The sequence below is a fragment of the Anolis carolinensis genome, chromosome 3 (assembly GCF_035594765.1).
Source record: "Anolis carolinensis isolate JA03-04 chromosome 3, rAnoCar3.1.pri, whole genome shotgun sequence".
NCBI lineage: Eukaryota > Metazoa > Chordata > Lepidosauria > Squamata > Dactyloidae > Anolis > Anolis carolinensis.
In genome coordinates, this window is record NC_085843.1 from 203,688,630 (window position 1) to 203,712,382 (window position 23,753).

Genomic DNA, 23,753 nt, shown 5'->3' on the forward strand with positions numbered 1-23,753 from the left:
ACAGGGTAACTTAAGAACAAGAACAAGGTCCGTGGAATAACTTGATAGAATCCGTGGAACAAGGCAAAGATTGATCCTGGGAAACAAGGCAAAGTCCGTAGATAAACAAAGGCTGGGAAGCAAGGCGAAGGCTGGATAGCAAGGCAAGGCTTGAGCAGGAGCGAGGCTTGAATCGGAGCGCGCTGTCCAGACACAACTTGCTCCGTAGGCTGACGAATTGACTCCGCGAAGTTACTACGCGGGTAAAACACCTAAATAGAGTCTAACTTTCCCGCCGAAGCAGTTCTCTGGGAATCAGAACCGAAAGCTAAACTCTGAGACCAGATGTGAGACTCCCCAAAGATTCTCACGAGAAGCAGTCTTAATTGGCCACATTCTTAGCTGCAATCCTCGCACTCCTGCGCGAAGCTGATTCCAAACTTCTCTGTTGTTTACAAAACTCCCGGCGCAAGAACACGGGAGAAGTAGGCTCTGGGCTTGTTTGACATACTTCTGGGAGACAACTTTCTTGCAGGTGCAAGGTTCCCAGATCTGCCTGGGAAAGATCTGGCTGAGAAGAATCCAGTTCAGACTGGGAAGGTAAAAAACCCAAGTTTTCATCTTCATCAGGAATTACAATGTCCTGAGCAGGACTACAAGGCCCATGGGTCATCACACTATCCCCCTCCTCAAGGCCCCTCCCAAACTGGGGCCCTCTCCCCGAGGCGCGAGGTCGCGGTTTGGTGGGATAGGTCTGATGAAAGCGACGGGTTAGATCAGGAGCATGGACTGTGGAGGCGTCTTCCCAAGAGCGTTCTTCAGGGCCAAAACCCACCCAGTCAATGAGATATTGTAGGCGGCGGCGGTGAAAGCGAGAATCCAAAATGTCCTCAACCTCGAACTCCTCCTCCCCATTCATCAAAACAGGAGGGGGGGCCGGTTGGTCTGTATCAGGTCGCACACCATCCGCCGGAAGGAGCAGGGAACGGTGAAACACTGGGTGAATGCGCATTGAACGTGGAAGTTGGAGTTTGAAAGTCACGGGGTTTAATTGCGCCACCACTGGATAGGGGCCAATGAAACGGGCATCTAACTTCCGGCAAGGGCGGTGGGAGGGCAGGAAGCGAGTGGACAGAAAAACCCGATCTCCTACCTTGATTTCGGGGCCCGGCTGGCGATGTTTGTCAGCGTGGCGTTTATAGTCCTCCTTGGCTTGGTCCAGTTGCTGGAGCAAAAGTTGTTGCACCGCTGTGAGTTCCTGCAGCCAATCCTCTGCTGCGGGAACTTCTGAAGTTTCAATGACAGGGGGGAAGAAACGTGGATGGAAGCCGTAGTTTGCAAAGAACGGCGTTTCTTTTGTAGAAGCTTGAACTCCATTGTTGTAGGCAAACTCAGACAGTGGTAACAGAGAAGCCCAATTGTCCTGTTGGTAGTTTACATAACAGCGAAGATACTGCTCCAAAGTGGCATTGGTGCGCTCCGTTTGCCCATCGGTTTGGGGATGATGAGCTGAAGATAAGCGAGAGTCTATGCCCAATAGTTTTTGTAGTGCCTTCCAAAAACGAGAGGTGAATTGAGATCCACGGTCTGTGACTAAACTCTTGGGCAATCCATGTAGTCTGAAAACATGTTGAAGAAATAGATCCGCAGTTTCTTTGGCCGTGGGGAGGCCTTCACAGGGAATGAAATGGGCTAACTTGGTGAAAAGGTCCACCACCACCAAGATCGTGGTGAATCCACAGGAAGGTGGTAGGTCAGTGATGAAATCCGCGGAAATTATTTCCCATGGGCGAGATGGGGTAGGAAGGGGGTGTAAAAGCCCTGAGGGCTTCTCCCTTCGTATCTTGGAGCGCTGGCATACAGGGCAGGTGTTGACATATTTTTCCACATCCTTGCGGATCTTGGGCCACCAAAAATCCCTTAGGATCAGATGCATAGTTTTAAATAGTCCGAAGTGTCCTGCTGGTTTGCAGTCATGACACAGACGAAGCGCTTTTTCCCTGCCCGGTCCGGGTGGGATATAAACATGATTTCTATAGCAGAGCAGCCCATCTTTAAGCGAAAAGGGAAAGTGCAGACCTTGGCGAAGTTGGTCCTGCGCCCAGGCATCTGCTTGCTGACTAGCCCTGATTTCTTGAGCACAGATGGGTCCTGGAGTAGGGGAAGTTGAACCAATGGGAATGGATTTGGTGTTCCCCACCGTGAGCGTGGCAAAGTTCTCGGGTTGTAGCAGTTGGGATTCAAAGGTCTCCTTGCGTCCTGCAGCGTATTCCGGTTTACGTGACAGGGCGTCTGCTTGCTTGGTTTGGGCTGGGGTCACATAATGGATCTGGAAGTTGAAACGTTCAAAGAATAAAGCCCAACGTTGCTGCCTCTGATTTAGTTTGCGGGCAGTTCTTAGATGTTCTAGATTACGATGATCAGTGTGGACTTCAATGGGAAATTTGGCCCCTTCTAGCCAATGTCTCCAAGTTTCAAAGGCTGCCTTTATGGCCAGTAGTTCTTTTTCCCAAATGGTGTAATTCCTCTCTGGTGTGGTTAGTTGACGAGAATAAAAGGCACAGGGATGGAGGTGATCTCCCACCGGTTGTAAGAGTACAGCCCCAATTGCCACATCAGAGGCGTCCGCTTGCACCACAAAAGGGGTTCCAGGATTTGGGTGCTGTAGAATTGGCTGGGAGGTGAATAGTTTCTTTAGTTGCTGGAACCCTTTCTCTGCTTGATCAGTCCAGCGGAAAGGCTGCTTTCCGCGGATGCAGCTAGTGATGGGGTCGGACCAGCGGGCAAAATCTGGAATGAACTTGCGGTAATAGTTCGCGAACCCCAAGAAACGCTGCACCTCTTTCTTGTTAGTTGGCACCCGCCATTCCAATACTGCTGAAACCTTGGCTGGATCCATGGAAAGCCCTAGAGGCGAGATGCGGTAACCAAGGAAATCTACCTCTTGTAGATCAAAGGCGCATTTTTCCAGCTTGGCATAAAGTCCATGATCCCGCAATCGTTGTAACACCATTTTGACGTGGTTCTCATGTTCTGATTGTGATCTAGAAAACACCAAAAAATCGTCCAGGTAGATTATCAAGAACCTGTCTAGATAGTCCTGAAAAATGTCATTGACAAAATGCTGGAACGTTGCGGGGGCTCCGCATAAACCGAAATTCATAACTCGGGACTCGAATAATCCGAATTTGGTCTGGAAGGCGGTCTTCCACTCGTCCCCTTCCCTGATGCGAACTAAGTTGTAAGCCCCCCGAAGATCCAGCTTGGTGTAAACCTTGGCTCCTCGAAGCCGATCCAGTAGATCCGAGATTAAGGGCAGGGGATAGCTGTTCCGCTTGGTGATATTGTTCAATGCTCTGTAGTCCACCACCAAGCGTAGTTCCCCTGACTTCTTCTTCACAAACATCACTGGGGAGGCGGCTGGGGATTGAGAGGGTCTGATGAATCCCTTGCGAAGGTTTGTCTCTAGGAATTCCCTGAGAGCTTCTTGCTCTGGTTCAGTCAGGGAGTAGAGATGCCCTCGCGGGATCGGGGCCCCCTCCACCAAGTCAATGGCACAGTCATAAGGTCTATGTGGGGGTAATTTTTCGGCTTCTTTCTCATTGAATACATCCCAATACTCGGAGTACTTCTTTGGCAAGGTGATGATGGGCTCGGTGTCTGTGGCGTGGCATACCTTGGCTACGAGGCAATGGTTTTGGCAGTACGGTGAAGCAAACTGCAGTTCTCTGTTGGACCAGGAGATGTTAGGGTCGTGGAGAGTCAGCCATGGAATTCCCAAAATCACAGGGAAATGGGGGACCTCGGTAACAAAGAAGGAAATCTCTTCCATATGTTCCCTTATCCACATCCTGGTGGGTTCCGACCACTGACTTACGGGGCCCGTCTTGAGGGGGCGGCCGTCTATGGCTTGCACCACACGGGCATTCTTGAAATCATGATATTGTAATCCCAGAGAGTCGGCATACTCTCTATCGATGAAATTGTTGGTAGCTCCAGAGTCTATCATGGCGTGGATCATGACGGGTCCCCTTTTTGCTGACCATAATGTGACCACGAGAAGGAACAGGACCCCGGTTGGCGGCTCTTGGATGGATTTTTTGACCGGGTTGGCGAGCCTCTCTACACCCGGTCGTTGGCTTCCCCCGCCGGCTGTGTGCCAGTCGGCTCAGACGTCTTCGTCTCCGTGGAGGACGCCGCCGCAAGACGGGCGGCAGGCTTCCCTTTGGCTGGGCACTCTCTGGCGAAGTGGCCCCCGTTCCCGCAGTACCAGCAGAGGTTTAAACGTTGACGACGGGCCTTCTCGGCGGCATCTAGTCTGGGACGCACATTGCCCAACTGCATCGGCACCTCCTCGCCTCCTCTAGGGTATGGGGTTGGCGGTGGGGGTCTCCAGACCGGGCGTGGCTGAACGCTGGCGGGAGCGGGGGGTTTTGCCCCGGCTCTACCGCCCTGGCCTCGAACCCACTGTTTCCTGTTGGCAATCATGACTTCAGCCCGTAAACATTGATCAATGAGTGCCTCGAGGGTCTGGGGAGGATCCACCTTGGAGATTTCTTCCAGCATTTCAATGTTGAGACCCTCCCGGAATTGTCCCCTGAGGGCTACATCGTTCCAGCCGGTGTTGTGGGCCAGCACTCGGAACTCGGCTATATACTGAGACATAGGTCTGTCTCCTTGGGAAAGGCGACGGAGTTTGTGACCGGCTGCCTCCAAATTGTCCTCGATTCCCCAAGTCTCCTTGAGGTGGTCCAAGAAGCGTTGCGCTGATCTTAGGTGTGGAGAGGCTTGGTCGTACAGTGCCGTCGCCCAGCTGGCCGCTGGCCCGTCTAGAAGACTGTAAACCCATGCCACCTTGATGTCTTCTTGGGGAAACTCGGCAGCACGGGCCTCTAGATAAGCTTGACATTGGCGACGGAAGACATGAACCTTAGAAGCTTCTCCAGTAAACTTGGTTGGCAACGCCATGGCCGGAAGACGAATTCCGCGTTCCTTCAAACCCCTTATTTCTCCATCCTGTGCATTGAGCTTATCACGGATTCGGTCCACCTCCTCCTTGTCGATGGTGTAGGTAATCGGCTGGCCGCTCGGCCCAGGTACGACTCCGGTAGACATTCTGGCCGAGGTTAATTGGTGCTTAGGGTGGCGGAGTCAAACTGTCAAGACCCAGGCTGCAGAGCACCAATAACCATACACAGAGGCCAGAATCTATCTAATATCTTTATTGAAGGAATATATAAAGTTAATAAAAACAAGTGTAGAAAATAGTCCAGAATTAGACCTTTCAGGAAAGGTCAGAATTAGTCCAAAAAGCAATGTCCAATAAGAAATATTAAGGTCCAAAGTTGTAATCCAATAACCGAAACACTCACTTTGCCAAGCAAAGTGAGGGGAGATGACAAGGTCCTTTAGTCCATGAAACTTGAGCGAGGCTAGGAAATAACTTGATACTTGAAACAAGGCTTGAACGTGGAACAGGGTAACTTAAGAACAAGAACAAGGTCCGTGGAATAACTTGATAGAATCCGTGGAACAAGGCAAAGATTGATCCTGGGAAACAAGGCAAAGTCCGTAGATAAACAAAGGCTGGGAAGCAAGGCGAAGGCTGGATAGCAAGGCAAGGCTTGAGCAGGAGCGAGGCTTGAATCGGAGCGCGCTGTCCAGACACAACTTGCTCCGTAGGCTGACGAATTGACTCCGCGAAGTTACTACGCGGGTAAAACACCTAAATAGAGTCTAACTTTCCCGCCGAAGCAGTTCTCTGGGAATCAGAACCGAAAGCTAAACTCTGAGACCAGATGTGAGACTCCCCAAAGATTCTCACGAGAAGCAGTCTTAATTGGCCACATTCTTAGCTGCAATCCTCGCACTCCTGCGCGAAGCTGATTCCAAACTTCTCTGTTGTTTACAAAACTCCCGGCGCAAGAACACGGGAGAAGTAGGCTCTGGGCTTGTTTGACATACTTCTGGGAGACAACTTTCTTGCAGGTGCAAGGTTCCCAGATCTGCCTGGGAAAGATCTGGCTGAGAAGAATCCAGTTCAGACTGGGAAGGTAAAAAACCCAAGTTTTCATCTTCATCAGGAATTACAATGTCCTGAGCAGGACTACAAGGCCCATGGGTCATCACAAAAATGGCCTACAGGAGCAGCTAAGATAATGACACATTTGCTTTCTAGTGGTGTAAATGCACACAAACTGCATAACATTATTATTAAAAGTATTGTATGAAATTATCCTCAAGCAATGTAAGGTGTATATGAATTTCATATTTAGATTGATTCCCATATGAAAGATATCTCATTACGTATGTACTTACTGCCTTTTTAATACTCCCTACATTCTCTTTAAAATACAAATACAGGTACAGGCAGTCCCCAAATTTCGAACAAGATAGGTTGTGTAGGTTTGTTCAGAATTTGTGTGTAAGTCAAACTGTAGCTCCAGCCGTATCTATATATATAAAAATGTAATATGCACAATTCCCATGGAATAAACAACAACACCACTGGACCAAATCACCCCAAATTTGGTCACAAAAGACATATTCATTCAATCTATGTTTTTCAATTAAAAAACCTTTAAAAAGAGTCCAAATTACAGATGATGAGGAAGAGCCGTTTCCCCCCTAGCTGCCAGTCAGAAGGGTAGGCCCCCGCTGCCTTTAGGCCCCGCCCCTTCATTTCCTAGCAACCCCTCTCGGCCGCAATGGCCCAGGGGACAGGCAAAGTTCACTTAGGCCTCATCCACACTGCCTTTTAAATACATATTATCTGATTTGAACTGGATTATATGGCAGTGTAGACTTAAGGCTATACAACCCAGAATGTCAAGGCAGATAATCCACAGTATCTCCTTTGAACTGGATTATCTTGACCCCACACTGCCATATAATCCAGTTCAGTGTGGATTTCATACAGCTGTGTAGAAGGGGCTTCATATAATCCATTTCTAAGTAGATAATATAACATTATAAATATAATATATAATAATGACTGTGGTATAATAATACAGAATCAGGATAAACACTCCGAAAACAGGGAAATTGGAAATTCCAGAAAGGAAACAATCAGGCCAGGTAACACCTCCCAACAAAGGATTCCTCCAGGGAGGAAGCAGCTAGGCTTTGAAGCTGAAAGGCCATTAAAAACTAATCAAGGTGACTAACTGCAGCATTTATACTTGCCATACAAGTATTAATTAATTAATTAATTAATTGCTATTCAATCTGGCCAACCAAGGATTCCACAAGATAGAAAGCAGCCAGACTTGCAAGCAGCAAGGCTATTCAGTGCTATTCAACCTGGCCAAACAAGATTTCCCCAAGGTACAAACCCCCAGGCTTTGAAGCCACGAGGCTACTCCGTCCCATTCAACCTGGCCTAGCAAGGATGCCCTATGTAGAAAGTGGCCAGGCTTTTAGGCTGCAAGACTATTCAGTGCAATTTAATCTGGCCAAACAGTGATTCCCCTACGAAGGAAGCAGCCAGTCTTCAAAGCTGCTCTTTTTTGAGAGTGCTACTCCAGCTTGCTAAACAAGGGTTCCCCTAGGTATAACACAGCCAGGCATTGAAGCTGCAAGGCTATTCAGTGGAATTTAACCAGACCAACAAAGGATTAACCTTGGTAGAAGGTGGCCAGGCTTTGAAGCAGTTATACTACTCTGTACTATTGAAGCTGACCAACCAAAGATTCCCCTAGGTAGCAAGCAGCCAGGTTTTGAAATACAGTAGTCTCTCACTTATCCAACACTCGCTTATCCAACGTTCTGGATTATCCAACACATTTTTGTAGTCAATGTTTTCAATACATCGTGATATTTTGGTGCTAAATTTGTAAATACAGTAATTACTACATAACATTATCGACTTTTTCTATCAAATTTGTTGTATAACATGATGTTTTGGTGCTTAATTTGTAAAATCATAACCTAATTTGATGTTTAATAGGCTTCTCCTTAATCTCTCCTTGTTATCCAACATATTCGCTTATCCAACATTCTGCCAGCCCGTTTATGTTGGATAAGTGAGACTCTACTGTAGTGAGGCTATTCATTGCAATTCTAGCAGGCCAAAAAACCATTCCTCTAGAACGAAAGTACCCAGCCTTCCAAGCAGCAAACCTATTTCATTGCATTCCAGCTCACCAAATAAGGATTCCCATAAGAAGAAAACAGCCAGGCTTTGAGGCTGCAAGGCTATTCACTGCTATTCCACCTGGCCAACAAAGGATTCCCATAACAGTGTGTGGTCGGGCAAAGCTAGTGCGTACACACACACACACATACATGCATATAGTGGAACCTCTACTTAAGAGCATTTTGAGTTAAGAGCTGTTGTTCAGCCCAGTTTTGCTTTGATATAAGAGCAGTATTTTGCCAGAGTGCAGTCTGTTCAGCGCCTTCCAAGTTAAAGCCGTATCAAATTGCATTAATTCTACAGTGTAGAGGTGCACCCTGTTCCAGCTTAGCCAGCTCCAGGTTAGGTGGCAGCGAGGCAATGCCCGCAATCGGCCACTAGGGGGAGCCTGATGGAAACGAGGCGCCGCTCTCGGCAAGCTCAGTGAATGGTCAAACCTTGCCATGGCAAAAAGGGCCGGAGAGAAGGAGACACTGGGATCGAGCAGGTAACGTGAGCCATAGACTTTCTTCTTCTCATTGTTTCTCTGCCTCCGCGTTTATTCTCATTGCCTACCTGCTTGCCTGATTAACCCCTCCCAGATCTTTCCTAATTTTTAATGTTCTTTTTTTGAAATATATATATTGAGACAGTAGGAGATTGTGGATGAACATACTGTGTAAAAAGTAAGGCTTAAAAAAACATTGGATCGTGAATATCTCTCTGTTTGCAAAGTGAATGTGAACTTTCGAGAAGCACTGGCTTCAATGCAGGACAAATTATGCTGATTTTCCTGTGGATTCTGCCCCAGAAAACAGAGCTGGACAAGACAATGTGGCCAGATGCAGAAATGCTTCCGGAAATGTGTGGTCGAAGGCTTTCATAGCCGGAATCACTGGGTTGCTGTGAGTTTTCCGGGCTGTATGGCTAAGAAGCATTCTCTCCTGACGTTTCTCCCACATCTATGGCAGGCGTCCTCAGAGTGGGGTTTATCTATCTGTGGAAGGTCCAGAGTGGGAGAAAGAACTCTTGTCCGTTGGAGGAAAGTGTGAATGTCGCAATTGGCCTCCTTCATTAGCATTGAATAGCCTTTCAGCTTCAAGGTCTTGCTGCTTACTGCCTGGGGGAATCCTTTGTTGGGAGGTGTTAGCTGGCACATATTGATTCATGTCTGGAATTCCCCTGTTTTCAAAGTGTTGCTCTTTATTTACGGTCCTTATTTTAGAATTTTTTTCAATACTGGTAACCAGATTTTGTTCATTATCAAGGTTTCCTCCTTTCTGTTGAAATTGTCGACATGCTTGTGGATTTCAAAGGCTTCTCTGTGTAGTCAGACGTGGTAGTTGTTAAGAGTGGTCCAGCGTTTCTGTGTTCTCTAAAATCAGGACAATAAATAAATAACAACACTCTGAAAACAGGGGAATTCCAAACATGAATCAATCAGGGCCAGCTAACACCTCCCAACAAAGGATTCCCGGGCAGTAAGCAGCCAAACCTTGAAGCTGAAAGGCTTTTCAGTGCTAATCAAGGTGGCCAATTGCAACATTCACACCAGCCTCAAGCACCCTGGACATTATTCCACAGATATATAAACCCTGCTTGACTAGTTTCCAACAGACCTCACAACCTCAGAGGATGCCTGCCATAGATGCAGGCGAAACGTCAGAAAAGAATGCTTCTGGAACATGGCCATCATACAGCCTGAAAAACTCACAGCAACCCAGTGATTCCGGCCTTGAAAGCTTTCGACAACACAATTATCACAACATTATTTGAATTTTTGTAATAGATTTCAGCATTTTATGGTGATAATATAATTATGGCATTTCCCCCTTTCCCCCCAAAGCCAGAAAATCCTAATGCTTTTCATGCATTCCTTCTTTTTCTCTTTCCTGGCTTCCCTTTCATGCTGAGTAGTTTGCATTGTGCAAGAAGGAAGTGAGGCTAGCTTTCAAGAGATGAAAGGAGGCAAGGGGGTGGCTTCCCCCAAATTGTGACCACACACTCGCTTTTCATTCTTCTTTTATTTCCTTTTCCAAAAGTAGAGTTTGAATGCAACCTTTTTCCCACCTGCTTGCTTACTGATTGTTATATATATAATGTCCCAGTGAACAGATCATTTTGACAGCATGGTAGATTGAGATCTAAGGAATGAACAGGAGAAGCAAGAAGAGGAGATGGCAATGGATTGGAAACTATCCCTCCCTTCTGAATGTAAAGGCGGAGGGGAGGGGGCCGGTTGGTGGTTTCAGTCTCTTTGTTGCTCTGTGCACAGGCCGGGGAAAATAATCCTGCGCAAAGCCATGTGGTGTCGTGCCATTCAGTCTTAAGAAAGATTTGGATCGATGCCACCCGTGCAAACCAGAGGGAAACATGAATCCCTTTTTGCTCACATCTGAACGCTTGCTGCTCAGACTGTTTTTGGCTGTTCTTGTGTTTGTTTGTTTTTACTTCCTTGTAAGTTCACTACAGCAGGAGCCGGGCTGCAAATCATTTTCATAATGCAATAAAATTCCTCGTACACAGACATATTCTGATAGAAAGCAAGAGCTGTAGCCGAGCTAGGAGCACAGTCTCTTGCAACCTGTCTCCTTGAAAACATTGGTTTGACAGACTGCTGTGAGTTTTCCGGGCTGTACGTTCCAGAAGCATTCTCTCCTGATGTTGCGTCAACGTCTATGGCAGGCATCCTCAGAGGTTGTGAGGTACAGTAGAGTCTCACATGTCCAACATAAATGGGCTGGCAGAACGTTGGATAAGCAAATACGTTGGATAATGAGGAGGGATTAAGGAAAAGCCTATTAAACATCAAATTACATTATGATTTTACAAATTAAGCACCAAAACATCATGTTTTACAACACAATTGACAAAAAAGCAGTTCAGTACACAGCAGTGTTATGTAGTAATTTCTGTATTTACAAATTTAGCACCAAAACATCACAATGTATTGAAAAGATTGACTACAAAAACATTTACTACTAAAAGGCAGACTATGTTGGATAAGCGAATGTTGGATAAGTGAGACTCTATTGTATATTGGAAACTAGGCAAGTGGGGTTTATATATCTGTGGAAGGTCCAGGATCTTTTCTTTTCTGTTGGAGGCAAGTGTGAATGTTGCAATCGGTCACCTTGATTAGCATTGAAAGGCCTTGCAGCTTCAAGGCTGGCTGATTGGGAGGTGTTAGCAATTCCTGATACTGGTAGCCAAATTTTGTTCATTTTCATGGGAGCCAGATTTCAACAAAATCTGGCTACCAGTATTATAAAACTCTAAAATTGGGACAGTAAATAAAGAAGAACATTCTGAAAACAGGGGAATTCCAGACAAGAAACAATTAGGGCCAGCTAACACTTCCCAACGAAGGATTCCCACAGGCAGGAAGCAGCCAGGCCTTGAACCTGCAAGCCTTTTCAATGTTAATGAAGGTGATTAATTGCAACATTCACGCTTGCCTCCAATGGGCAAGAGTTCTTTCTCCAGCCTGGACCTTTCACAGATATATAAACCTCCTTTGCCTAGTTTACAACAGACCTCACAGCCTCTGAGGATGCCTGCCATAGATGTGGGCGAAACTTCAGGAGAGAATGCTTCTGGAACATGGCCATACATCTTGGAAAACTCACAGCAACCCAGAGATTCCGGCCATGAAAGTTTTCGACAACACATTGGTTTGACGATTTGAGAAGGGACAAGCACTGCTTGGGTGGCCTTAAGCATGTTATCTGGAAGCATCACACAATCCAGGAATATCCCTGAAATCCATGGTGCTTATTCTCACACCTTTTTTTTCCTTGCAGGATCTCTGCTGTATTTAATTATAGAATTCCCCTCCTCCTTTAAAAGGAAGCATTTATCAGCCTGTGGCTGTAGGCCGCATTACTAGGGAGAAAAGTATACCCACTAAGGGCCCTTCCACACAGCCATATAACCCAGAATATCAAGTCAGATAATCCACAATATCTGCTATGAGCTGGATTATCTGTGACTACATTGCCATATAATCCAGTTCAATGTAGATTTTATACAGCTGTGTGGAAGGGGCCTAAAATACACTTCTGAGTAAGCATGCATCATATTGACTGGTATCTAGCCCATTTCTAATACAGGCAGTCTCCAAGTTACAAACAGGAGAGGTTCTGCAAGTTTGTTCTTAGGTTGGGCAAAGATTGGTGATAAAGCTTCATTTGAGACCCCATTCCCTCAGAATAATAACTCTTTCAGGAGTGAATTTCCCTTCCAAGGGGTAGATTTTTTTTTTTTTTTTTGCTATGCTGTTCGTTCAGAATGCCTTTCTCACATGTTCTGTATTCATTATAAAGGGAGGTATGTTTAAATTCCTTAAGTAAATAAGTTGTATGATTCTGAGGCCCTAATCCTGTATTCACATATTTCAAAACAAGTCCGACTGTAATTAATGGAGAAATGGTTGTCAGTGTATGTTGGATTAGGGGAAAGGAGGTATATGGACTGTAATTGCCTTGTATTTGTGCATGTGCTTTTGAATCTTCAGTCGGATGTAGTTTTGCCAGTTCCCTTCTCCAGCACTGTATGTTGGTGGCCTCTCATCCAGTTCTAACCAGGGATGACCCAGCTTAGCTTTGACATTCAGACTGGATCTAGTGCTTTGAGGGTATTCAAGCCCTTCAGCATCCCTTTAACCCTAAGTAATTTCACCCCAAATGAACTAGAGGACACAGGACTAACCATGGTCCCATTATTATTATTATTATTATTATTATTATTATTATTATTATTATTATTATTGTGTTCATTTATATACCCTGCTTTTTCTCTCCACGAGGAGTCTCGATGCAGCTCCTTGTCCATTTAAGGCAGTTTCAAACTGGTATTGAGAGTGGAAACAATTATATAGGAAATCCTGGGCCCAGCTGTGGATTACACAAACCACAAAGCATGATGATGATGATGATGTCAGAAGTGTCCAACATGTCATCCAATACAAAAAAAGCATAGTGATCTTGTTTGCTGTGTACTAATCTTGTTGTGTATCTAATAAGAATAATAAGAATAATGGTGATAATAATAATCTGAGCCCCCGGTGGTGGAGTGTGTTAAAGCACTGAGCTGCTGAACTTGCAGATCGAAAGCTTGCAGGTTCGAATCCGGGGAGCGGAGTGAGCGCCTGCTGTTAGCTCCAGCTTCTGCCAACCTAGCAGTTTGAAAAAATGCAAATGTGAGTAGATCAATAGGTACCGCTTCGGCGGGAAGGTAATGGCGCTCCATGCAGTCATACCGGCCACATGACCTTGGAGGTGTCTACGGACAATGCCGGCTCTTCGACTTAGAAATGGAGGTGAGCACCAACCCCAGAGTCGGACACGACTGGACTTAACATCAAGGGAAACCTCTACCTTTACCTAATAATAATAATAATAACAACAACAACAACAACAACAACAACGTATTTATTCCCCGCATCCCTTTGGCTCCAGTCGAGGTACAATAGGGTTAGAATACTGAGGCCCTTTCTACACTGCCATATAAAATCCAGATTTTCCGCTTTGAATTGTATATGGCAATGTAAACTCATAATCCAGTTCAAAGCAGATAATGTGGATTATTTGCTCTGAAAATCTGGATTATATGGCGATATAGAAGGGGCCTAAGAGCTTTCTTTCACACACTTTTATGGAAGTTTTGTGTCTGGCTTCTGCAATGTGAAGCCAGCTTCAAGCTGCATTAAAAATTCAATGTAGATGAGGCCTAGGAGAGCTTCTAACTGCCAAAGGCTGCAATTTGAGGCAGGTTTGCATGTGTGCCTTCAAGTCGCCTGTCCGTTTATGGCAAGCCCATGAATTTATAGGGCCTTCTTAGCAAGGAATATGCAAAGGTGGTTTTGCCAGTGACTTCAGAGCAAACACCAGTGAGTTCCTTATCTGTGCACATGTAAACACATGCATGAAGTCCAGCTGTTAAAAAACAGGTGACTTTGTGTGTGTGTCAGTACATATGCATGGCTCAAATTTAAACCCAACTGAAATGAGCTGGATCCGAAAGCCGCATGGAGGAGCACAAAGATCACCTGTGCTTTGGCTGGCAAGCCTGGAGAGCTTAGCTTTGTCTCCCAGCACGAGGCATGTGAGGGCACAAGGAAAGCATTTGCTTCCTGGTAAGCCTGCCTAGCAAGCTCTTGGTGCAGAGCAAGGCGCCTTTTAGACACCCACTCATTCCAGGTAAGTAAATATCCAGCTAAGAAGGGAAAAGGCAGTGCACATTGGGGGCCGAAAGAATTACTTTTTTTTTTTTTTTTTGCAGGAACTGGGTTTGAGGGGAGAAAAATAGAGATCTGCTTTGTCTGATTATACTCTGTAACCAGATTTTTTCCCCTGGGTGATAAATGTTATTTTCTAATTGGTTCTATCATAAAAACATGGAACACGTTTATTAAAGTGCAAAAACTTTGTGTTTGCAGGATATTGCTATACCAGATGTTGCTATAGTTTTTCAATGACTATCTCACAGTCTCAACTAATTCAACATACCGGAAGTTTGTGACAGCCACAAAAACAAATTTTCTGGAGTAGAACAACTACAGTAGAGTCTCACTTATCCAACGTTCTAGATTATCCAACGCATTTTTGTAGTCAATGTTTTCAATACATCGTGATATTTTGGTGCTAAATTCGTAAATACAGTAATTACTACTTAGCATTACTGCATATTGAACAACTTTTTCTGTCAAATTTGTTGTATAACACAATGTTTTAGTGCTTAATTTGTAAAATCATAACCTAATTTGATGTTTAATAGGCTTTTCCTTAATCCCTCCTTATTATCCAACATATTCACTTATCCAACTTTCTGCTGGCCCGTTTATGTTGGATAAGTGAGACTCTACTGTACTTTCAAAGTGGGTACCACACAGTTAAACAAAAGCTACACTTTCAAACCAGGAACAGATCCCCCCCCCCCCCCAAGTTTTGTTACATAGTGTTAGTTTTGTTCACCCCTTGGCATTGGAGGCGTTGCTTTTGGTATCCCTAAACTGAACCATTATTATAATCTATTATTATTTTAATTATTATAAAGCCATGTTTAAATATTTAAACACATGGAGAAGGGATCCCAAGGGCCATCTACTCCAAGCATATTTAGAGACTAGGGACACAATGGAGCCATGGATTCAAACTGCAGGAAAAAGAGATTCCATCAAAAACCTTAGGAAGAATTTCCTGATGGTAAGAACTGGTCAAAGTGGCATATGCTGGCTGGCTGGCCTTCTGTCAAGGGTTTTGATGGTGTCTCCCTGCATGCATATATACATACATACATACACACACACAAGCGCACGTCCACAATTTGGGATGTGTTGGCACTCCTTCTCTGGAGGGGAGCTGGGTGGCCATCTGTGGGGAGGGCTTTGATGCTGCCTCCCTGCATGGCAGAATAGGCGGCTGGTCTGAATGGCCTTTAGGGGTCCTCTTCCAACTCTGTGAATGTATGCATATATATATACATATATACATACATATATATATATATATATATATATATATATATATGTATGTATTCATTCATTCATTCATATTGGGATATGTTGGCTGTCCTTCCCCGGAGAGGACCTGGATGGTCATCTGTAGGGAGAATTTTGATTGTGTCTTCCTGCATGGCAGAAGGGGGGGGGGGCTGTACTGGATGACCTTTGGGGACTCCTTATATTCAGCTTGGGGTATGCTGACTGTCCTCCAGAGGGGGGCTGGATGGCCATCTGTGTGGAGGGTTTTGATGGTGTCTCCCTGCATGACAGAAGGGGGGTTGGACTGGATGACCTTTGGGGGTCCTCTTCCAACTCTGAATGTATGACTATATATATGTGTGTGTGTGTGTGTATATATACATACAGTAGAGTCTCAATTATCCAACCTTCACTTATCCAACATTCTGTATTATCCAACGCAGTCTGCCTTTTAGTAGTCAGTGTTTTCATAGTCAATGTTTTCAATACATTGCAATGTTTTGGTGCTAAAATCGTAAATACAGTCACTACTACATAATGTTACTGTGTATTGAATTGCTGTTTCTGCCGATTTGTTGTAAAACATGATGTTTTGGTGCTTAATTTGTAAAATCATAACTCAATTTGATGTTTAATAGGCTTTTCCTTAAGCCCTTCTTATTATCCAACACATTCATTTATCCAACATTGTGCCGGCCCGTTTATGTTGGATAAGCGAGACTCTACTGCCTTGTGTGTGTGTATCTATTTTTCTATTTATCTATTATTCAACTTGGGACTAGATGGCCTTTAGGGGTCCTCTTCCAACTCTAAATGTATGGCTATATATGTGTGTATATATATATTATGTATATGTGCGTATTTCAACTTGGGATATGTTGGCTCTTTTCAGAAGGGGAGCTGGATGGCCATCTGTGGAGTGGGTTTTGATGGTGTCATAGAATCATAGAATAGTAGAGTTGGAAGAGACCACATGGGCCATCTAGTCCAACCCCCTGCTAAGAAGCAGGAAAAACAAAGTCTTCCTGCATGGCAGAAGGGGAGGCTGGACTAGTTGGCCTTTGTGGTCCCAACTCAGTGAATGTCAGTCTACCCCATTGAAAGGCTCAAAGCGGCTGAAGCCTTGGGGCGAAGAGGGCAGCTCCCAGGAGAAGAAAAGGGGGAGGAGCTGAACCCCGCTTTGTGTGTGCCCCCCCCCCCCCTTTTCCAAGGTCTTGAATGGTTCGCTCTGCTTGTTTCAGGACTCCATCGTGGAGCGTTCCCGGGAGGGCGAGCCTTGTGACGTCAGCGCACCTACTAATCCTCCCTGCTGGGGAGGGGGAGCCATGAGGTCATCGCGGGGGCCAGCCTAGTTCTCTCTCCGGAGGCGGCACCAGAAGCAGCAGCAGCAGCAGCAGCAAAGGCCAGCCATGGAGGAGGAGAAGGCAACAACAGCAGCAGCGGCCACGGCAGCGGCCCAGAAGCCGCAGGTCGGCTCTTTCCTGCCGGTCCTGGTGGAGCAGATGGCGGGCGACACCTTGGTGGTGACCTGGAGCAGCGGGGAGAGGCGCTTCACGGGGGTCCTGCTGGATTGCACGAAAAAGTAGGCGCGCAGATGGAAGAGTCGCATCACCCCACTCTTTGCAAATGGCAATGCCCTCTCCTCCCATTGCACAAAACACTCCCAAAGGCATGCATGTTTGCAAGCAGAGGGGGCTGGGGAGAAGTTGCTCGCCTGTGTCGGGGCCTGTTGGAGCAGAGCAGGAGGCGGGATTAGGGCCTAATCCGGTTTGAGAGTTGAAGTTGCAAAAGGGGGGAAGGGAAGCTTCTTTAACACCCTCCCCCTCTTCTTTCCTTCCCAACATAAAAGAGTCTGGTTTCATTTTCAGGCTGTAAAGACCTGGCTTTCTCTCTTCCTCTTGGGGGAGTGCAGAGAGTAAGTCTACACTGTGGAATGAATGTAGTTTGCTCCCACTTTGACCTCCTATGGTTTGCACTCCTTGGCAGAGAAAGCTTGTGAGACTACAACTCCCATGAGCCCATAGCCGTTTGAAATAGTGCCAAGATGCATGGATTACACTATGTAACACGGATTTTTATTCCTGGGTCATAAATGTCATTTCCTATTTGGTTCTATCAAGGAAAAAAAGTTAATGAAACTGCAAAAAAACTTTGTTTTTGCAGAACATCCCGCAGCACATTTTGCAATACAGTAGAGTCTCACTTATCCAAGCTAAACAGGCCGGCAGAACCATGGATAAGCAAGTATCTTGGATAATAAGGAGGGATTAAGGAAAAGCCTATTAAACATCAAATTAGGTTATGAGTTTACAATTAAGCACCTAAACATCATGTTATACAACAAATTTGACAGAAAATGTAGTTCAATACGCAGTAATGTTATGTTGTAATTACTGTATTTATGAATTTAGCACCAAAATATCACCATATATTGAAAACATTGACTACAAAAATGGCTTGGATAATCCAGAAGCTTAGATACGTGAGACTCTACTGTAGTTTTTCAATCTCTGCAAAGGGCCCTTCCCCACAGCCATATATCCCAGAATATCCAGATAGAAAATCCCACATTATCTGCTTTGAACTGAGATATAGATAACCCAGTTCAAAGTCGATATTGTAGGTTATTCTGCCTTGATATTCTGGGTTATGGCTGTGTAGAAGGGCCCTAAGATTCAACATAGGCCCCTTCCACACAGCTGAATAAAATTCCACATTTGCTTTGAACAGGGATATATGACAGTTGTGAACTCGGATCAGTCAGAGCCCTTCCACATATCCATATAACCCAGAATATCAAGGCAGAAAATCCCAAAATATTTGCTGTGAACTGGGTTATCTGAGTCCACACTGCCATATATTCCTGTTCATAGCAGATAATGTGTGATTTCATTCAGCTGTGTGGAAAGGGCCTCAGAATATCTGCTTTGAACTGGGTGTTTTGAGTCCACACTGCTATATATCTCAAGCAGATAATGTGTGATTTCATTCAGCTGTGCGGAAGGGGCCCTAGTTCAAGCAAATATTCTGAGTTATACTGGCTTGATATTCTGGGTTACATAGCTGTGTGGAAGGTCCCATAGTTTGTGGCCTAGTTTCTGGAGTAGAACAACTACAGCAGAGTCTCGCTTATCCAAGCTTCTGGATTATCCAAGCCATTTTTGTAGTCAATGTTTTCAATACATTGTGATATTTTGGTGCTAAATTTGTAAATACAGTAATTACAACATAATATTATTGCGTATTGAACTACGTTTTCTGTCAAATTTGTTGTATAACATGATGTTTTGGTGCTTAATTTGTAAAATCATAACCTAATTTGATGTTTAATAGGCTTTTCCTTAATCCCTCCTTATTATCCAAGAAACTCGCTTATCCAAAGTTCTGCCCGCCCGTTTAGCTTAGATAAGTGAGACTAGTGTACTTTCAAAGTTAGGACCGCCCAATTGAACAGGAAAGAATACTTTCAAACTATGAACAGATTTTTTCAAATTTTGTCACATAGTGTTGATTTTTTAATACTCTTTATATTTATTACTTTTCCCCATCAACATTGGTGTTGTACAATTTGTAAAGACAGCAATTTTCCCATATATGATTTCTATCACTATATGTGCCAATAACGCTGTGTGACCTCTGTTATGTCAATGATGCACCCTTTGTGACCCCAGAAATGAGGAATCATGGCATCAAATGGGCCATATGTTGTCAAAGGCTTTCATGGCCGGAATCACTGGGCTGCTGTGAGTTTTCCGGGCTGTATGGCCATGTTCCAGAAACATTCTCTCCTGATGTTTCGCCCACATCTATGGCAGGCATCCTTAGAGGTTGAGGGGTCTCTTGGAACCTAGGCAAGGGAGGTTTATATATTTGTGGAAGGGCCAGGATGGGAGAAAGAACTCTTATCTGTTGGAAGCAGATGTGAATGTTGCAATTAATCACCTTGTTTAGCACTGAAGAACCTTGCAGGTTCAAGGCCTGGCTGCTTCCTGCCTGGGGGAACCCTTTGTTGGGAGGTGTTAGCTGGCCCTGATTGTTTCTTGTCTGGAATTCCCCTGTTTTCAGAGTGTATTTCTTTATTTACTGTCCTGGTTTTAGAGTTTTGTTATACTGGTAGCCAGATTTTGTTCATTTTCATGGTTTCCTCCTTTATGTTGATCTATAAACCACCCTTGCCTAGTTTCCAATTTCCCTCACAACCTCTGAGGATGCCTGCCATAGAAATGGGTGAAACATCAGGAGAGAATGCTTCTGGAACATGGCCATAAAGCCTGGAAAACTCGCAACAACCCAAATGAGCCATACTTTCTATGACAATGGAGTACAGTAGAGTCTCACTTATCCAAGCTAAACGGGCCAGAAGAACCTTGGATAAGCGAATATCTTGGATAATAAGGAGAGATTAAGGAAAAGCCTATTAAACATCAAATTAGGTTATGATTTTACAAATTAAGCACCAAAACATCATGTTATACAACAAATTTGACATAAAAAGTAGTTCAATATGCAGTAATGTTATGTTTTAATTACAATATTTATGAATTTAGCACCAAAATATCAAGATATGTTGAAAACATTGACTACAAAAATGGCTTGGATAATCCAGAAACTTGGATAAGCGAGGCTTGTATAAGTGAGACTCTACTGTATTTAAAAAAAATATATGGGAAGGGGAGCAGAGGAAAGAGGAATGGTCTTCATAACCATTTTTGGAAGGGAGAGCCTTCTTCTGCCAGTGGTCACGTTAGGAAAGTTCTGTAGCAACTTTGCAGGATGTTCTTGTTCAAAGTTTACCCTCCTCCCTCTTTTCTTCCTCCCTCTTCCTGGTGAACTTCCACTTGTGGCGGCACCATGCTTAACCTCGTGATGTCATGCCTTGCCGGAATTACAGGCTTCTTTGTTCAAAAGTGTGGCATGCTTCAGGACGCCTGTACCTGGGATTGAAGCTGCTTGAACTTGCCACTTTAAAAAAAGAAAGCTATTATTCAGTAGAGGATGCCTTCAAAGTACAAAAGAGTCCTGAAAAGAAACAAAACAGCCTTCCACACAAAGAGGGAAGCAGCAAAACATACTCCTTTGTGATTTATCCCCAAGTCATGTATCTACATTGGCCTGCTTTGCAATATTAAAACAAACATTTCTGTATACAGTAGACTCTCAATTAACTGACACCCATGTTCATTTATAGATGCCAGAGAAATGTAGGTTGGGTTTGCTTGATGCTATTAAAATTGATCCAACTAGGGATCCATCTACACCGCTGTATAAAATCTAGGTTATCTGTTTTGAACTTGATTATATGGCAGCGTAGACTCATATAATTCAGTTCAAAGCAGATAATGTGGATGATCTTCTTTGATAATCTGGGTTATATGGCAGTGTCAAAGGGGCCTAATGCTATACTTCATATTATACTATATCATAAATACCGGCATTAATATTTAAATACAATAATTAAAAGCAAATAACAAACTTTACTTAATGTAACAGAGTTTTCCTGTATTATAGAAACAGATTTTATGTACAATATTTTTTTTGCTGATTGCTTGAGAGTTCCCATTAACGGAGAGTCTACTGTATATAATAAAAGGTCCCCTGGACCATTATGTTGCATGTCTTAGGTTTCCCTTAATAAAGCAGTCTCATCTTTAAAAACCCAACTTTAGAAATCATGAAATGAAAGAGATTTAAATTAAGGTAACTGCTTTAAGTGGCTAAAAGGTTGTTTTATAAAATAGCCTGGACACGCTAGTTTCTTTTGCCCTAAAATAGCAGAAACGTCTGGGATGCACCCGCTGCATAAAAACAGGATTCCAAAGTACCTGTGGCAAAGATCACAAGGCTCTTAGTAAATGTGGGCTTTCAGTCCCCATTTTATTTTCGGTGTAGAAATGGAAATAAATGATTCCCAGTTATGGAAGCACCAAATACAATTGTTTTGCTTAATGAGGTCTTATTTCTCCCCTCCTCCCTTTAGCAGTGTGCTGCTCCCATTAGCCTTTGACAGTTATCCTGCAGGCATTATAATTAGCAATACCAGCCACCAGTAATAGTAAAGTCGGGAGATTGTAACATATGTTTTTGTGCAAATTTTGAATACACAATTATTTTCTATGTGTGAAACCTGGACCATGCTACACAACCTATATGCAGCTAATTGTAGGTTGATTGGCTTTTATTTCCTCCCACCCTGAATTCCTATTTTCCAAGCTACAGTGATAATGGCGCTGATATTTTCAAGTAGCCACAAAAGGCTCTTAGCATTGTGTGTCCAGTCATTGCTGCAGCTGTATTGATTTCTTTCTGGCACTTAAGACTCTGATGGTAATTAACATGGCTACAATGCACAGCAATCATTGTGCACAGGACTGGCTGGAACGAACAGGATGCAGGGAAGAGCAGAGTCTCTTCACAAAGTCCCATTCATTTCTGTAGGATAGGAGTATAGGTAGTGTCATCTTTGATCATGACTGAGCATCACATTGATATTACCCTGCTCTGCTTTCTTTCCTAAATAAGAAATTTGCATACTTGAAATGGTTTCAATTTCATATTCCTTCCATTTATTTTCCACTCTGACCAACAGATCATGTGTACAGGCAGTCCCCAAGATGCGAACAAGATAGGTTCTGTAGGTTTGTTCTGAAGTTGAATTAGAAGTCAGAATAGGTACATTATAAGTGTAACTCCAACCGTGTGCGTGTGTGTGTGTGTGTGTGTGTATATGTGTGTGTGTGTGTGTGTGTGTGTATATATATATATATATATATATATATATATATATATATATATATATATGTAGTTGGAGTTACCACATATATTATATGGATATATATGTATGTGTGTGTGTATGTATGTATGGAAAAAGGTTAACGCCCCCGTAGTGTTTGTTTTGCTGTCTGTGCCCCTGTTCAGAAGATTTCCCCTCACTTTCTTCCCCAATTCCAGTTGTCCCGCCCCCGTTTGTAACTATGAGTCATTTGTAAGTTGAATATTTGTAACTTGGGGATTTCCTGGACAGAGTTAACTTATGTATGGGCCTTGAGGTCGCTTTAAGTTGGAAAATGACCAGAATGCCTTGTGTATTGTTGAAATCATGCTTGTTTTATGTAAGCTGCTAGTATAACGTCATACATCATGCTTGCATGGGTTACAACTCTTTCTATTCCTAAGAAGAGGTGCCTTGGGAAATTTTGAGAATGATATTTTGTAAGAGTTCTCAGAGAGAGTAGAAGATCTGAAACAGGGAAGTATTTTCCTGAACATGGGCAGAGTTCTTTCCTATCATTGGCAAACATTTTAAACAGGGATGCTTTAGGGTCCCCATCTACACTTCCATATAAAATCCAGATTATCCTCTTTGAACTGGATTATATTAGGGCCCTTCCATACAGTCCCTATATCCCAGGATCAAATCCCAGAATATCTGCTTATCCTAGGTTTTCTGGCAGTGCAGACTCATAAAATACATGTTAAAACAGATAACCTGGGATCAGATTCTGGGATATAGGGATTGTGTGGAAGGGGCCTTAAAGCCTTTCCATACAACCATATAACTCAGAATATCAAGGCGGATAATCCACAATATCTGCTTTGAACTGAGTTATTTGAGGGCCCTTCCACACAGCCATATAACCCAGAAAGAATACCAATGCAGAATAATCAACAATATCTGCTTTGAACTGGGTTATCTGAGTACACTGCCATATATCCCAGTTCAAAGCAGATAATGGGGAATTTTATTCAGATGTGTGGAAGAGGCCTGAGTCCATACTGCCATATAATTCAGTTCAATGTGGATTTTATACAGCTGTGTGGAAGGGGCCTTAGTCTACACCGCCATATAATCCATTTCAAAGCAGATAATCTGGATTTTATATGGCAGTATAGAGGGGACCTGGGCCCTTCTGCCTACAAATGCCCCCCCTTTTTTTTTTTGTTCAAGAGAGAAAGTTGCATTTGGATTGGAATTTTTTCCTGAAGTATCATAATGGTAGCTGCTGGTTTTCGAGCTCATTTGAAATAGTCAAAGAATAAATAATAGGTTTCCCTCCCACAAAGAGCAAGGCAGAATTAAGGGGTTTAGAAAACATCCCTCCTGACTATGCTTGTTTTGGCTGGATGACAGTCCCTTCCCCCAGCAAATCATCCTGTATAAAAGTGGTATCTGGGTTG

At 43.9% G+C, this 23,753-nt stretch overlaps 1 protein-coding gene across 3 annotated transcripts in view; it reads left to right on the top strand.

The window, feature by feature from the left end:
* The window catches only part of pwwp2b (PWWP domain containing 2B), a 65,704-nt gene that overhangs the window by 3,446 nt on the left and 38,505 nt on the right, over positions 1-23,753 (top strand). The window contains exons 2-3 of one of the 3 annotated variants that reach the window (XM_008106704.3): positions 8,420-8,603; positions 16,820-17,160. In XM_008106704.3, coding sequence (XP_008104911.2) covers positions 16,988-17,160 — 173 coding nt within the window. In that variant the 5' untranslated portion in view covers positions 8,420-8,603; positions 16,820-16,987. Of the gene's footprint in view, positions 1-8,419; positions 8,604-14,087; positions 14,296-16,819; positions 17,161-23,753 lie in introns of those variants that run through there. The other 2 variants (XM_008106705.3, XM_062976102.1) reach the window with 2 other exon arrangements.